At 36.5% G+C, this 15,250-nt stretch overlaps 1 protein-coding gene across 1 annotated transcript in view; it reads right to left on the reverse strand.

Moving 5' to 3' along the window:
• Positions 1–5,758: 5,758 nt before the first annotated feature.
• LOC150078440 (uncharacterized) overlaps positions 5,759–15,250 on the reverse strand; it is an 80,061-nt gene continuing 70,569 nt past the window's right edge. The window contains exons 2-4 of the mRNA XM_090384881.1: positions 14,495–14,617; positions 7,911–8,087; positions 5,759–6,621 (exon numbers count right to left, since the gene is read on the reverse strand). Of these exons, the coding sequence (XP_090241007.1) occupies positions 6,365–6,621; positions 7,911–8,087; positions 14,495–14,594 (534 nt within the window). The 5' untranslated portion in view covers positions 14,595–14,617 and the 3' untranslated portion in view covers positions 5,759–6,364. The remainder of the gene's footprint in view (positions 6,622–7,910; positions 8,088–14,494; positions 14,618–15,250) is intronic.

Raw genomic sequence — 15,250 nt, forward strand, 5'->3', positions numbered from 1 at the left:
TCCATTGTGATATTCGCAATAGGCACACTAACTGGGGCGCGCATAGCGGTCTCCAGGATATGTTTATACAAGGCTCCCCAAACTGAATGGCACAATTATAGACAAACAAATACCCAAAGCCTGGCATATATCCTCAATGGAGAGGGTGGTCCTCTCCCTCAACGTGGAATTCCTCTCTAAACAACCGCTTCGCAAAAGCAACAGCACGTTGGACGGGTATACAGATAAAGAGGGAACACGTCGAAGGAAACCATGATCTAACTCTTGCCGACCGGGCTAGCCGAGTGGGTAAAGTACCTGCCCAGCAACCCAAAGGTCGCGGGTTCGATTCCCGCCTTGGGCTTGGATCAAAGTACTGCAAAAACCTTGGGAGGTGCAATATGGCCACAGAAGCCGATGCGCCAACAACTACCAAAATCAAATCAAAAATCAATCGATCTCACTCTTCCAATATTAAACTCTCTAACAACTTATAAACTGGGAACTATTACTACTAACTGTAAATACGGTATTACCAACTAATGGAGCAAATAAATTAGATAAGAATTCGGAGAGTTCATGAGTCGAAGTGCCACAAACAAGAAACAATAATAACAGCACACCAACTTTATGTGTCTTGGGTAACCCATAAAATCTTGGAAAGGGACAACCCGTCGCATGAAGCCTCCAATGTACAGCTTTAGTAATCTTATCTACGAACCAGGCATATCCAACTTATTCACTGATTCTTCCAACTGCTTGAGAACCTCAATGTATGGCTTCCTAATAGGCTGATCTTGAAAATAATGCCAGGGCCTTTTGTACGTACTCTTGCCTGTTCATAACCAGTAGAACGACCCTTGCCTACAAGTAAAATTATGATTTCCTGATCTTTACTTAAGGAATTAAGAATATTTCTCTGTGTGCAGGATAAGTTGGAACTCGCAGGGCGAACCCGCTGCAACACTGAGGCAACCACAGAACGAACCTCCATAGTTGTCTACTCAGGGACATGGTCGAGCGCTTCTTCCATAGCTAACTGGATAATTGGAGGCTTTGAAGGTATTAAAGAAAACCCCATACCAAACCCATACCTTCATGCTGAACCTTCAAGTCTTTATCCCTTAAATAAGCGACAAACTGGGCACAATTAGCACACTCACTTCCCTCCAAGCAAGCAACTTTTTTTGACGTTGTGTTGCACTTGCTGGCCAAACATAGTTTGAATATAATAGAAGTGACTTCTGGCGTCAGGTATAATAATTCAATAATAATAATTCGAGCCGATTTGTCCAAATGCAATGTTGTTATTGAGGTCATTATTTTACAGAGTGATGACAGGTAAATAATTGAGCAAGTAGTCGTTTAGCTTGTTGGGTATAAGAAAGATTGTCGTTCATTCAGTCTAAGTTGAAAAAGAGGTCCCTAAGCCTTGAAAGCTTCTTGTATGTTTGTTTTATCGTTTATTTGCTGTTTCGTGAAATTTTATTTCTTTTTATATTTTTTTTGCTCGTAATGGTTTTCTTTTATAGTTTCTTATTTTTGTTTTATGCATTTTATTTTTAAATAAATTGTTTAACGTTCAAATCAGAAGTTGCAAATATTCTTATCAATAATTTTGTTAAAATACTGTATTGTATTATTGTTATTATTTCGTAAAAAGCGTAAGATTGTGTTGCAAATACCTGAAGGAAAATGAAATGACGTTCTTGAATGAACTGAAACCAACCGGAAAAGCCAGTTTGCTTTAGCAAATTAATGGGAAGAAAGCAGAGTATGACTGCGTGGTAAGATTCCATAATAATGTCCAGCTTATGAAATATGAGGGTGGAAGAGGAGCTCTGGGACACCTAACTTCCCGATAAATGACCTCCCTTCCGCGGCAAGTACCCTGTACATTAACTGCGTCACCAATAAAATGCCTCCATCTGCCACAAATTGTTATTTCCACTCTAACGAAAGCCCACGTGAGGACAATTGTTCTTCGAGTGTGCCGCTCGAGTGCCAGCTAAGCGAAGCCACTTCTTTTATTGGCTGGAGATGGCCAACGAGTGATGGCTAACGTTAGACTGAGCATGAAGCGCTTGTAATGTCTGATCCCATTATATCGAACTAATTTCTTCTGGCAAGATAATGATTTTATGGCTGCTTTTGTACGTGGCACTTCAAAGAAAACTCTGTGTAACACAAGTTAACGGATTATGGACGGTAAAGGAATAAGACTCAAGATCGGTTAGGCTGCACGCAAATCACGAATTACAGACGACCTCTGCTACAGATCGCCATTATATGACTCTAGAAGTTCTTCAGACCACTAAAGGACAAACACCAGTTCTAGAGCATCATTTCATGATTGCTATATTTAATTTTCACCGAAACGAACGAAGCAAATCAAGAATCATTTGAATACAATGATCGTCCCATCAACCTAATGAAACAAATGGATAAAAATAGCACAATTAGCATTTTGGATATGTACCAATGCAAACCATACAGTATAAGTGCCGATAACGATGTTTTTACTGTATCTTAATGAAACCTTCCGCGAAAAAAACCAAGTCTATAAAAATTCTTTTGTTATGGGATTCTAATCCATGGCTTTTCCACACTGGGTGGAAGGATAGCGATTATCACAACTGCGACTGGCGAGTTCTAATTCAGCCTACTGTTTTTTTTTTGTTTGGTTTATATATTTATTATTTTATTTTGCCAAAGTTGCAATTAAGGTGACTAGGCGTCATTGATAATTGTATTATGTCTGTAAATAGCGTATATTTTATGCCACATTTGCTGGATGAAAAATCCGAGTTTACAGGGTTTACATCGTAACCACATATCTTTGGTAGCTGTAATTGACAAAATTGTTCAACCAATTGCCTTAGTGATATTCACTTTTGAGGAGTACACTTTGTCCGTTTAATCAATATTTTTAAATTTCTTAAATAACACGGCCCACTTCATGGAATTTCTAGCTGCCCACATGTAAAATCATCTAATGATATACCATATACAGACTCTTGGGTGAAGGAGGAGGGGGAACACACAAAGATATAAACATAGTAAAACATGAAAATCACTAATGATTACTTTATCTGCGCATTGATTATTAAAATAGTTTACATTTTAAGATATCTAATGAACTAAGTCAGCACCTGCCCTAGAATTCTGGGGATAGGAATCTAGGGCAGTTTGCCAGTTCATTGGATATGTTAAATAGCTAATAAACATCAGTTTATTTGCAAAAAAGTAGCTGGACATGCGCATATAAATAAGAACCTTTTATTGATACAGTATTTAAGAACGTTTCGGCCCACCTTTGGCCTTAGTTACACACGGCATCTGGCAGACTCCAAACCAATCTCTGATAAGAGGAAGGCGGAATTTGGTACGATCTTCCATCAACACAGTGGCTATTGAATGTGTGCGTGTGTTGATCTGACTCGAAGCCTACGTTTCGGATCGTCCCAAAAGTGTTCAAAGGGGTTAAAGTCGAGACTGTGGAGAGCCTGATCAGGTGTTTGCATGCCTACTTCAAACCAAGCCACTACAGACTGTATTCGACTATTGCTGTTCTATGAAATCCATGCATGGATTCCATAGAATAGCAATCGTTTCATTTTTCTAACAGCCCAGGATGTAAAGTCCATGGTATCGGAAGTGCTGTCTCCCTCTGCAAGGTATCTCTACCAAGCATGGTGGTCCATGCTGCATATGATTTTCTCCATATTCCTGACCAGCCGTCTGCATGGAGAACCTACAGTTACGAATCAGAAGGTCGTATGACCTTTCTTCAGTTTCCTCGAACTTCGGATACCTAAAACTTGTTTACTATTCGGCTCTCTTTTTTCTTTTTATCCACAGTAACAAAATACTTTAAGATCCCATCTGTGAAAAAAATTTCATGCTAGCAAGTTACTGTTAAAACTGTATATTTTTTTATTTTTTGTTTATTGATTATACGTTACAAGTTGTCCCTTTAATTTACTGTTAGAAGAGTGCAGTCTGTTTACTATTGATCAATAAAGGCTAAGAAATAAGAAACAGTGTACGCCAAAACAGTTTACTTTGTTTCGTTAGCTTAAAAAATCTTAAATCTTTTAGGATAAATTAAACAGAAGTCTCATCAGTTTTATGTTTGTTTTCTCCACAAATTAACTAAGCACAGACGTACATAGCTAATAATACACATTAGTATATATTTAATTTATAATTAGGTAAATACTGTACACTGTTCAATAATGGCTTCCTTATTATAGTTTTACATTTATGGTAATGAATTAATAGTTAACTTATTAAAAACATACATGAATTGTGCTTGATCTCAAATGGTGGCACGAGTTATGAGGGAGTGCTGATAAATTCTCAGCCCAAAGTACTTCAATCTTTTTATTTTTAAAATGGTTGAAATTTCGTCTGATAGACGAATTTCTGCTAAACGGCTAGCTGAGACTCTAGACATATCCAGGCAACGTGTTGGATATGTTATTCATGACTTTGGACTTGCGAAAGCTTTCCGCCAAATTGTCCTAAAATGTCTGAATTTTGATGAAAAGCAACAATGTGTCCTCCATTAAACTGCTATTCTTCACCACTTTCAATAAGGTGACAGTGACGTTTTTGGCTAATTGTGACCATGGATGAAACCAGAGACCAAAGAACAGTCGAAGGAATTAGAGGCAGAGTTGCTCCCCTCACAAGTTTTTACTGTAGACCTTCCCAGCAGAATTCTAAGAAGCTCCGCACTCAGAATTCTGCTGGGAAGGTCTTTTGGGATTTACCTTACTGACTACCTGGAAAATGGTAAAACTGTAACTTCTGAGCATTATTCATCACTTTTGGACGAACTACAGGAGGAACTGAAAGCAGGGGAGAACTCGCCCTTGGAGTGCCATTTATGCAGCAGGATAAAGCTCTGAAACACACAGCACATCGAACACGTGCCAAATTGACTGAACTATGCTTATGGTTTCTTCATCATCCCTTCACCAGATCTTGCACTCTCGGGAAATTAACTCTTCTGAAATCTCAAAACAACATTTAATCGGTATCAAATTTGATACACCATATTGCAAAAAAGTGTGTGGAGCAACAGATGCCTAGTTTGGGGAGCAGTCTTTCGATTTCTATTTGAGAGTTTACGAATGTTGGAACACCGTTGCAAAAAGTGATTGAGTTGAAAAGGGAATATGTCGAATAAACTATGTGTATAATTGGATTATCTTTCTATCTATTATAGGCCAAGAATTCATCCGCACTCCTTCGTATGTTACATGTTTCAGGAAGTCCGAAATCATTGCAATATCTAAGCACAGCCATTTGTTTTAGTCCTGTTCTTTACAGTTTCATGTAAAGTAAGATTCAAAATAAATTACGGTGGTCAGCTTGACCAATAATCGAAGAATTATCTCCTAATTGATTTTTATAACTTACTGTATATTTATTTAACCCTTAGTTAACATAAGGGGATCGAGATTTCATCTCTTGTGAAAGAAATTGTCCATGGATGCTTACTCAAGTTTAATAATGAAACAGCATTGCTGTTTTCATAATGGGACTTTCAAACATGGCTAGGATTTCTCTTACTGTCTTCTCAAGAAAGAAAGTATATTGAGGAAATTTTTTAACTTCCTGAATAACAAAATAGTGGAAATACTTCTCTCTATACTGAATATATCTCGCTAACATATAACTGTTGTGCATAAAAAGCTTAGAATATGTTGTATGATATATATATATATATATATATACACACAATAAACAATTTCCTATTCGTGCCCCTGAAATATAACTCACGCCTACTTAGAATATATTAGGAATCTTTTATATCTAAGTGTGGATCTATACTTTTTAGTTAATATTATTCATGGAGATTCAATTCATAACAACCATTCTCTCTCTCTTTGTTGAACTTTTGAAGATATGGCAACCCTATAAACTTTATCGATCTTCCAATGAAACAACATTCGTTATCAAAAACCCAGCGTGAGCTTCCTAAACATCATATCACAGACTCGCATCCTTTCTCTCTGATGAAAATATCTAAAACGTTGACTTCTATTTCAGTTCAAATAATAAATTGACCCTTTCTGGTTGTACAGTATGGTTAAATTCTGCTCTGTCGTTGGAATTAGAGAAGAAATTGTAAGGCAGTTCGTATTGGGCATTGGGTTGTTCATCTTGGTCAGTCAAAAAGTATTTAAAATATGAAGAATGATATGAATCGCGACTACATTTGGGCCACTTTGTATTAATGAAGTGTGACAGTCAGAAATGAATCTTTTGAGTGAACCATGCAGGACGAATAGAGTCAATAGATGCAGTTGTCGCTCATTTCGGCTCGACCAGCTGGACAGGTGATATGGAGGTGGCAATTAAGAAGCCTTCTTTAATTAGTACGGCTCCACCACGAAGTCACCACCAAACAGAAGCTCCAGCTGAAGATGATTTTCCAAGGCACATTATTGGATCTGGAGATCGCAGAGTTACAGGCATCCTCGGAACAACTCTGCAAGCATCCGCTGACGTAGCGTTCGTCGAAATAAAATCCACCACAGTGACTCATGCGGACTATTTCAGTGTCGATAGTGAGTGTGCCGCTGTCCAGAGCACATCCACGTACAATCATAGAGTCTCCTGTGTCCTCTGAAAAAGAAATGGAAGAATAAATTAAGAAAAGGACCTTTTATAAAAAAAAAAATTGCTTAAAATAGTCTGTCAGACTAATGAATAAAGGAATATAAGGAAAATATAAAAGGATGCAAATAAAATTCTGTATATTGTCCCACATAATTATATTTGTAGACCTTCAACACCCAAACCAGAGCTCCCCAACGAAGTTCGTGGCTAGAATTTGAAAAGCGTTGAGAATTATTTCCTAAACTAAATGTTTCTGTGATGTTCGAAGTCACTTCGTGACTGAAATACCTTTGCTAATATTACTTATTATCTGAATATGCAGAAAAAGAAGTTGAATTAGCATTGACATTCTAGGATGGCAGGGGCCTCCTTAGCATGTTTATGCTAAACAATTGAAATAATAATATTGAAATAATTCCAATCCTCTCGCGAATATGCAATGTTTATATATATATAGGAACATTATATATACATTTTACAAACGAAATAGGGAAAGAATTAGATGTACAGTACACATACACTTAACAGTATTTATGCACCAATATGTACATTGGTTTTTCTCATTTTAGCGTAAATGATAACAAACAATGGGATTATATATAATAACGCTATTATGAAATAAAATATTTATTACCTTAATAAAAATAATCAAATGGAAAACTTTTTAACTACTGTATTAGGAATATGTTTCATTCGTGCTGTTATTTTAGGACGTTTCGTGTTCTATTCACGTAATATGGCACAGAGACAGAGAGGCAGCTCAAATGAATACTTTTCATCTGAAAAGTATTCAGATTTCATTTTATACATCGAATATCGAAATACTTTTTCTTATGAACTGCTCGTAATTTATGTTTGTGTTCTTGGCTTTAACCAATCGTGATTTTTTTTTTTTTTTCATTATTTGATTTATCTATTTCCTTCCCCTACAAAATAATTAACCAAAAACTCACCGAATCATTCATTTTTATTTTCTGAGTTGCAGTGCGAATTCTCTTTCCCCTCTTTCGTGAATTTCCATACCCAATAATGATATGCAAAATAGCATTTTAGCATGATCATGCGCACAAAAGGAATTCCTATAACAGCATATGCGCACGAGAGAAGCGTAATTTCAGTTTTTTAGCCATAAATGCACTAACCTCCTCTTTGGAAGCTAAGATGAGGTGGTGTATTTGGTGATGATCCTCACAAACCTGGACTCGTTAAGAGGGATGTTCCCTTTCAATGAGTCCAGCTCTGTGAGGGACTTCCATAGCAAATTCTAAGGTACTTTTACATGTGCATTTATTTACCATAAGTTCCCGAGAGTTTAATGCAAGCTGTAGCAGGAAATAGACCATCTCTGTGTTTTCGTCCAGCCCAGCATGGAGATTCAAGGATGTCCGTTGTGTAATTGTTATGAAAGGGGTCCTCACAAGCTTGGTTGTCACCTCCAACAGAAACACACTTGAAACAGTCAAGTCCATATGCTGCAAAGAAGAGAATGAAAATAAAATATTACCGTTACAACTTAAATATGTGTGATCAGTAGTAGAAAAAGAAGTTAGTTAATATACAAGGCGCATTAGATTTCGGGGGGAGGGTTAGATTTTTATTTCTTAAATTAACTGAATTCTTTCTTTTCATTTTTTTAATATTGTAATTGTCTTGTTACCAGTTAATTACTAATCGATTAACTAATAAAATATAAAAGTAACTGTTTTCACTTCACCTTCACATGTCTGACAAGGTAATATTTGCTTGACGTTTTGTAATAATTTATAATCAACAGCGCGTAAAATACAACACGTATTTCAGGCTCTGAGATTTAATAAATTAAACAATCATAGAATATCTGTCAACTTTCGTAATGCGGTTTGTTTATTTCTTCCTGGATTTTAATAACAATTGATATTTTAAATGTTTTGCTGTAATTAATATAATAAACACATATTAATAATTCATGATTTACGTATTCAGCAGAAAGCAATGACTTTTCTGATAACCAACAGAAAATAATAATTTCCTGATTTCTGTAAGTCCGATTTTAAAGAAATTTGGGAAGGCTTGACAAATCTAAAAGAGCAAAATATAAAATTTCATGAAAAACCATCCACTGGGAGTCGAATATTACATGTGAACGGGCTGACATGGTGAAGAAGAGACAACAGGTGCTTTACGCATGTATGCTAACGCGCCTATGATGCAAGAATGCAAGTTTATGCAGCCTCATCCATATTCACTTAAATTTGTCCGTCCCTTACCAATAATCTGTCCAGTCTTTAAATTTAACAAAACTGCCTACTTCCATCCAGTAGGGGGAAGTTTATTCTAATAATTAATTACTTTCTGGCTGAAAGCAAATTTCTGCACATCTGTCCAGCGATCCATTTGCGATTTCAAATTATGTCCATTTGTGCGCATTACTCGAGAAAGAGTAAGGATGCTATTAGTTACCCAACCCATTTAAAGCTTTAAAAACGGATTTCCTTGCAGATGCTGCAATTTATATAACTGTCTTTCTTAGTAAGAATGTTCTTTGGTACTTCAGCAAATCTTATTGCTCTTCTCTGCACCCATTCTCAAAGATCTGCATCCTTCCAAACATTAAGCTTCCAACCCTGTACATAGTATTAAAGATGTGGCCTAACCATTGCCTTAGATAGGCTTTCTTTAGATAGGCTTGATGAATTGGTGTTGAACTACCTGGAATGATGTCAATTTAAACCAGTCTCAAACCTCATAGGCATCAAGGAGAGTTTGGCTGGATGGACTTTTTTTAAAATTAATTTTAATTATGCGGTTTTCTATGCCTTACAAATTTACAATTTCTTGAGATGAACCATAGCTCGGTCCCTTATAATCAATTTATTTCAGTGAACCTCTTTATAGCTGCTCAGCTAAGAGGGTGACGTGTTCTCTATAGAAAACAATTTTTAAAAAACAAAGCAAAACACTTTATATTCAAGTGCACGGACTGTCAATTATTTTTTATGCTAAATACATTTGTTTTTAGATAGCGCACAAATTACATATAAACGATCTAAATATCTGTACAAAATTATTGTAATTCTTCTATGCATTCTGATGATTTGTTCTGTTAAATATATCCGTTTTAAAATATTACCGTGCACAACTTGCCAGTTCTCTTCACTTATATCATTCATGAAATAAAACGTGACAATTTATCTGTGGTTACAATGGTCCTACTTAAATTCCATGGACACAAGCAAATCATGGAAACGTATATTATAGTTTCGTTGGTGTCTGTGTGTTCGTTAAGAAGATAAACAGTATTTTTGAAGTAGTCGTTCTTCCTGCATTCTTCAATAAAAATCCTTAAAAAAACTGTTTCTTTTTTATACGCTATGACAGTCCATAATTTATTAAAATTAACGCAGTTTGTACGAGCGAAGGTCAATAAAGAGTTACCTCAAAAAGAGGTGGTATGTAGAGAAGGTTGAGATCGGATCCGTTATAAAATCCTTAAGTTGCAAAGCAAAGAAGAAAAACAAATCTATGAGAAGATAAAAATTGTATATGGGAAGGACTGGTCATCATATGAGACTGCAAAATATTGGAAAACGCAGTTCAAGCGTGGGCGAAGCAGCGTGCACCATGACCAAAGAAGAAAGATCCAGTTCAGCCACAGACCCTGCCATTGTGGCTAAAGTGGAACTGGTCCTTGAAGACAGACGTGTGAAGTAAGCATTAGTTATGGATTTGTTGTTCCATAATGCACGAGTTCCTGCTTATGTCTAAGGAGGCAGCTCGATGTATTCCGAGATTATTTACATCTCTTCAAATGCTTCGCACAATTGTTAGAAATTTGTAGATTTTTTTTTGACCGAATTGTGACGATGGATGAATTCTGGATATGTCACACTGTGACACTGCCACAAACAGATGACAAAGCAATGGAAACGTTCATATTCCCATAAAATGAAGAGACAAGGGACTCTATCCAGAGGTGTCTCCCTCATAGCCGACAATGCTCCTGCTCAGAAGGCTGCTCTCACAGTGGACTTTGCAATCAGGTGTGTGGCTTTGAAAATTTGTAGCACTCACCTTGTTCACCAGACCTCTCGCCTTCAGACTTCTTCCTCTTCCCAAAATTAAGAACCATTACAGAGCCACAGATTTCAGACCGATGAGGAGGTAACTGATGAAGTGGAAGCTTTGTTTTCTGCTTGAAGCGAGTTCAAGAGTTTGAAAGAGCTTATCCACAGATGAAACGTGCAGCTTTAGAAAGTAGGTTCCCAAAGAATGATGAAATTTCTGTCCAAATTTAAAATTCCTAACTCAGATGTTTCTAGTTGAGGGGAGATATTTATTAACCATGCCTCGTATAAAGAATTTCAGCTTTGAAGGCTTCGGCGGCCACTGTATCTGTTCTTCAATAAAAACTCTTTTCCCTATAGCCATTTCGATTTTCATGAAAAACGAATGAGGTATCGTTTCAAAGTTGAATCACCAGGCGGTCGTTCAGGTTACATATCCAATATAAGTAAACCAAATAAGCGAAACTGTTAGTTATAGTGGAAGTTATCCATTGTAATCGGAAAAGATAATTATAATGCGGTGTAAAAGAGCCAAGCGCAGGGGCAGTTGCTTCTCGGTAGCAGAAGGGAATACAGGCATTCGATTATTCAAGTAATATCAATAAATCTGCTCAGTTTATACCTTGAATGTCCGCACCTGCGATCGGATGGAAGTTTAGTTCATAAATCAACCAGAAATACGTCAATCATGGATATAATTTATGAACGAATATTCTTTTGCTTGATCTTCTTTCAGAGTGATAGGCGAGTTGTCGATTGCATTTCCTTCTGTGGTGCATGATCATCTTTCCGATATCGCATACCGAATAGCTTTAATTTTTCATGAAGTTTAAGGGAGTAGTTTATCATTCGAATTTTGTCGTGTAGTGGTTTGGTGAGGCCAAATGTGAATCCTGTTAGCATAAATAAACCCGCTGTTCTATAAGAGTCGATTAGAACAATATAATTACAGACACTGCAGAGGATTCTGATAATGCGATATGATATATTCTCATAACACTGATCATTACACAATGTGCTTTTATCAGTTTGCTAATCTACTTTAGGCAAATGATCAGATGAGTTTTACCTCTTTATTATCATTGTAATGATGTTTTCATGAGCTTCATATCGCATAAAGTGATAATAATTTGAATAAACGGGCAGCAGTTAAATAATGAATTCCCTAGAAATATTCAGAATTCAAGTAAAGAATATATTAATCTGAAGTCCACAAAGCGGTATTTTTATCTTGTAACTGTACACGCAAATACAGAACGTATAAAATATGGTATGGGATTACTGGCATCTTTAGCTTTATCAGATGAACTGATTGTGTTCAAGTCTTGACAGAATAATATTTTTTTCCTACCCAAATTTTTCCAGTTTTGAGAATGAACTTCTTGGTCCCGATACCAAGCATTCTGGTGATCAAGGGTTTCTTGTAATTTTATAAGGAAATTCAAAATTAGATTTTCACTTGTGCTTCCTCTTGCAACGTTACTGCATTATCCTTTTGTAATTTACTGCTACCTCACTTGAACGTGCGGCTTTATTTATTCCTGCTTAGTCACTACATCTACCTTCATGCAGCTGGGCTGGAAACCTGGGCAGTAGAGTTGCACTCCCAGGGCTAAAAGAGCTACTATGAACATAGACACATATTGTCATTAGAGCATATAGGCTTGAGACTTGACAACCCCCTCAAAGAATATGACTTCAATCACCCGAAGCGACTATGGACAGAAGTACAAAATCATGACATACCAAATATCTTGGTAATGCACTCTCTGCACAAGTAATGTCGGAAAGCTATCACTTTCTTAATCCAGAAATGTCTGAAATCTCTTGCTGCATCACCGAGAATGGTTGAACGATTCCAGCCAGGAGATCTCCTCATTAAAAGAATCAAACCAAAACCATCTAAAACTCTTAAAACTGATAACATTTAATGGAATACCGGTATCAATTACACCCCATAACACGCTGAATACCTCCAAAGGTGTTCTTAGCGAATGGACCTGTTCACTGTCTTAAAAGAACTAATCCAGGAGCTTAGAGAGTGAAAGGTGATACGAGCACGAAGACTTAAGATTAAAAAGGATGGTATCTCCTCCAAATCAGTCCATTATTTTAACTTTCAGCACTCTGATCTTCCCACAAAGAGTTAAAGATGGTTAATTAAACTGCAAAATCCGACTCTATATTCCAAATCCTATTCGCTGTTTTAAATGCAAAAAACATGGCTATTTCTAGGCGACGTGTAGGGCTGACGCTGTTTGTTCCATTTATGGATCAAAGGAACATGTTAGAGAAGACAATAATTGACAATTTTCCTTTGAAAAGGCAGGAAAAAAAATCCTGCCTTTCAAAAGTATGAGAATTATCGAAAACCGCAAAAAAAAAAAAAAAAAAAAAAATTCAGAAATATAAAATAGAGGGTAATAAAGTTACGTTAGTATTAGTATTAATGGTGGCAAATGATAAAAAAAAAAGCAAGCTTATACAGTAACAGCCAAAACCCTCCAATAGTTTGCCTAGTTCTTCCTTGAATTTATTACACTTCCACAACATCAGACCCAAGTTTGTTCCAGGAATCAACCATACGTTGGCTAAAAACAAACTTCCGCACATCTATTCTTCAACTATCCTTCCTCAATATGAATTTATGGCCCCTCGTGTGCACAGTCTGCGCAAGAGAAAGAATCCCATCAGCACTGAGCTTGCTTAACCCATTCAAAGCCTTGAACACTTCAATTATATCGCCTCGCAGATACCTAGACTCCAGGCGGTGCAATTTGCAGAACTGAAGCATACATGGAAGAGATACATATTTCATTATGTTTTAATTACTGACATTAACACATGCTTGGGATCGATCTCATTGACGTCATTCCAATTAATTGGTTCTGCTTTCTTTCAGTGCAACTGTTGGTTTATGACCTTAATGAAATATCCAATTCTCAAGTCAGCTCAGTTGTGTGGGGTTTAATTTGCAACACAATCTTGCCTCTAGTTCCCAGAAGGCGCCTCCGTAGCCAGGTGGGAAGGAGCAGCAGTGCGTAGCACACGCTTCTTGATTAGACCGGGGTTCGAGCCCGTCACCACCAAATACGGAGGATGCGGAAAGGTCAGGGAATGACCACCGCACCGGAGCAATATGGCCTTAGTTGCTAATGCTCCTAAAAACCAAATAACAACAACAACAACTAGTTCCCAGATCTGTAATATGGAAGTACCATTTCGTTACCAGCGAACTGTCAATCGCGATACAATCAGCACTATTTTTTAATTTATCCCCGATTTAAAAAGAAAAGAAATGCATTTCGATTCAATTTTTGACCAAATGCGAATTTAGTTCGAAGAGTAGGAAGACGTTCACTCCGGAAATTAATAAAATGCGTGTTCACCTTTAATCTTAAATGATAGTTTCGATACATTTGAAATACTCCCACTCAATTCGCGTACTTTTCTCCAAGCCTCCTTGAAAAGTAGCTTAACAACTTTATTTTTCTAACAGGAAGGCTGCGATGAAGAGCTCTTCACTAAAATATGATGTGGAGCGTTAACAAGATGTGTAATTGTGCTCGTAGATGTCGCGAGTTTTTCCTGAACATTGAATTGATCTGATTTTTCAGACTGTCGATTTTTCTTTCTGGGTGGTATTTTTATAACGTTTTGCTAGATTATGGTCTTCACCTTATAATTTCATGGAGGCATTAAAGACAGGGTTTATGCTCAAAGAATATCGGACTTCGATGGGAGATGCTGTTTATTTTATTTATAATGTAAAAATAGTGGTATAAATAAAATGACATCAAATGCATCGTTAATAATAATGTAAAGAAAATTCATACCTCTGAGACTACAAAGAATTACTACCAAGAGATTTAATGAAGCTCCATCCAGAATTCCTTTACTTAATGACGTCATCCTTTTCTGTGACGCCATCAGCATAGGTTTTCACCCCCGTGGTTACTCTGTTTAAAATATATAAAAAAAAAAGATATCAGATTAATACAACTGTTTAATAAAGAAGGAATTACCTATTGAGTTAGAAGATAAATTATCTACTGGCATAAACTATTCCTTGTGGAGGGATAAAGGAATTCCGTTATTTGAAGTAGACTTTAGGTAATCACATAATAATCGTTATAAATTGTATTACCACAAAAATTTTATATTTTCAGTTCAAAATACCACTAAAATGATATTTTCAGCAATATTCTCTCATTTGATCAATTAATAGGACTCGCTACCTGGGACTATATTACGAACTTGATTCACAATTCCAACTGTGGACTGTATCATGGACCTGAAGTTTTTTATTATTTATTACTTTTTTTTTTTTCTTCACAGACGAGATGGGATTCTCATAGTACAGTACTAAAACTCTTAGACTGATAGTGATGTATGGTTTGCCTCCACGAGATAGGAACGAAAACCACTTGGGTCTCTATTCTTGTATAAACAGGAATGTAGGATGAACATAGAATGCACATAGATTTATGATAAGAGACATTTATGTCCTAGGGCCTTATTCTCATCGTCGCTTACCCGAAACTTATCCGGCTGTATTAAAACTTACCAAGTGTAATTTAGTTTCAACACTG

The sequence above is a fragment of the Mastigoproctus giganteus genome, chromosome 11 (genome assembly GCF_048544385.1).
Source record: "Mastigoproctus giganteus isolate SK-2022 chromosome 11, ASM4854438v1, whole genome shotgun sequence".
NCBI lineage: Eukaryota > Metazoa > Arthropoda > Arachnida > Uropygi > Thelyphonidae > Mastigoproctus > Mastigoproctus giganteus.